We start from the raw sequence: 1,930 nt of genomic DNA, 5'->3' as shown, positions 1-1,930 counted from the left end.
TCCTGGGGAGATCACCGACTCTTGCTTCACGATCTTCTAAGACGGGACGGTGGAGTCTCGTAGCTTGAAGAGGAGGAGGAGGAGGAGGGAGGGGACGCGCCACTGGCTGGCTGTTCCCCGACATCGAAGTGGCGATGGCCAGTGTTTATGAAGCTTCGTTTGAGTCGACTATACCACCAGTACACTGCTAGTGTCGAGACTAGACAAAGGGGTGTTTGTCTCATTCGAATTGAGGGGTGAGGTGGGTGTTCTTACCTCCATCACCATAATAAGGGACGAAGGGACGTCCACCCGTTTCACCTGTAAACGGCGTCTTCTGCTTTGCATCTGTGCATGAAGACACCTGCTTCGCCGTCGTGAGAGACAGTGGCGTAGTGCTTCATTTGTTGAGTGATCGCGGTAGAAACTGCTTCACATCATCTACCCCCACCCACCACTGTTTCTTAAAGCAGCTGCCCCTCCGTGAGACCGGGCGATACTTGCTTCACCGCAGCGTCGAACCGCGTCACCTGTTTCGGTGTGGGATGAGGCAAGAAGAACTGTTTCACAGTAGAATGAAAATGGATCAATTCGTAAGCGCTTTGTGAGACACTGGCGTTTATTTCACTGGTGAGTGATTGCCCGTCCTTTCAGTTGGACTGAGACCCTAAACACGTTGAACCGTATTTCTTCAGTGGTCTCCGTCTCTCCTGCAGGTGAAACCAATTGTGCGTTGAAGAGGATGTGAAGAAATATGAAGTCCTTGATGATCACAGACTCAAATGAAGAAAAAAAACTTGGTGAAATGATGAACCCAAACGGAGCTTAGAGTGAAAGATTAGAGTGTATCATGAAAAGTGAACTTTGTGATAATCATCAGTTGAGGAACTTTAAATGTGACACATCCTCTGGAAAGAATAAAGTTAACAAAAGCTACAGAAATGTACTTTGACGATTACGATGGATCAAGTCGAAATGATGGGTCTAAGAAGCAAAGATCTTCTGTCTTGTGTAACAGGAAGGTGTACGAGGCTATATACATCAGTGTCTAAGTATCAACTATGCATTTCTTTATACTTTTCACATCAAAATAAGCATGTAAATATTATAGCAATAGGGTATATATGTATCTGTACAGGGTGGTATAATAGAACTCAATTTCATAGAAAACGCTCAAGTTTTTGAAATTCTTGAACAAATTTGTATATATATATATATATATATATATATATATATATATATATATATATATATATATATATATATATATATATATACTCAGCACTGTTCTAAATGATACAAAAGGTAGTATTTTCACAGAGGGCGGTTCTATAAGTATCGAAATACTTCGTAAAAGAAAACGAGGAACCAGTATAGAATCTATGCTACTTGTCACGTAGGAAACAAACGTGATTTTTCTTTTTAGTGTCTGTGTGTGTGTGTGTGTGTGTGTGTGTGTCCTAGTTGTTTCCATCGGAGCGGCGAAGCCGCCACATCCCACTGAATATTCTGAACGTGTAGAAACCAAACATTTGTCATTCGGGTTTATACAAGTGTGAATCGTATAGTGTCAATAATAAAAACGAAAATGCTGGTCAGTGGTATGGTTTAGGAACGGCTTGTGATGAAAGACCAGGGCACAATCATCTACGTCCAGCTTTAAGTCTGTGGAGATGCCAGTGAGAAAAAAGTTTAGAAAGGTCGTAAAACTACACACATAAACCAGGGTTACACATAAGGCAAGATCCTTAAATAGGTCATGGATGAAGAAAGATAAAATGACAGTTTGACTAAAGCTCAAACATAAATCCTGGATTCCCTTCAGTATCCCAAGCTGCTCAGGTACTAGTAGCTTTAGCGCCAAAGGACCATGATCCATTGCTAGCTAGCGCTAGTTAGATACGTGAAATACGACCTTTGTGATCAATGCGTCTATGAACAAAACCCATTT

General features: G+C 41.6%; 1 protein-coding gene across 1 annotated transcript in view; it reads left to right on the top strand.

The window, feature by feature from the left end:
- Positions 1–1,562, top strand: part of LOC139764602 (uncharacterized) — a 33,483-nt gene extending 31,921 nt beyond the window's left edge. The window contains 1 exon segment of the mRNA XM_071691445.1: positions 1–1,562. This exon segment is cut by the window's left edge and continues 102 nt beyond it. Coding sequence (XP_071547546.1) covers positions 1–40 — 40 coding nt within the window. The 3' untranslated portion in view covers positions 41–1,562.
- The last annotated feature ends 368 nt before the right edge of the window (positions 1,563–1,930 follow it).

This window comes from Panulirus ornatus, chromosome 50 (assembly GCF_036320965.1).
Source record: "Panulirus ornatus isolate Po-2019 chromosome 50, ASM3632096v1, whole genome shotgun sequence".
Taxonomy (NCBI): Eukaryota; Metazoa; Arthropoda; class Malacostraca; order Decapoda; family Palinuridae; genus Panulirus; species Panulirus ornatus.
The sequence above is the reverse complement of the archived record's forward strand: the minus strand, read 5'-3'. Positions and strand labels throughout refer to the sequence as shown.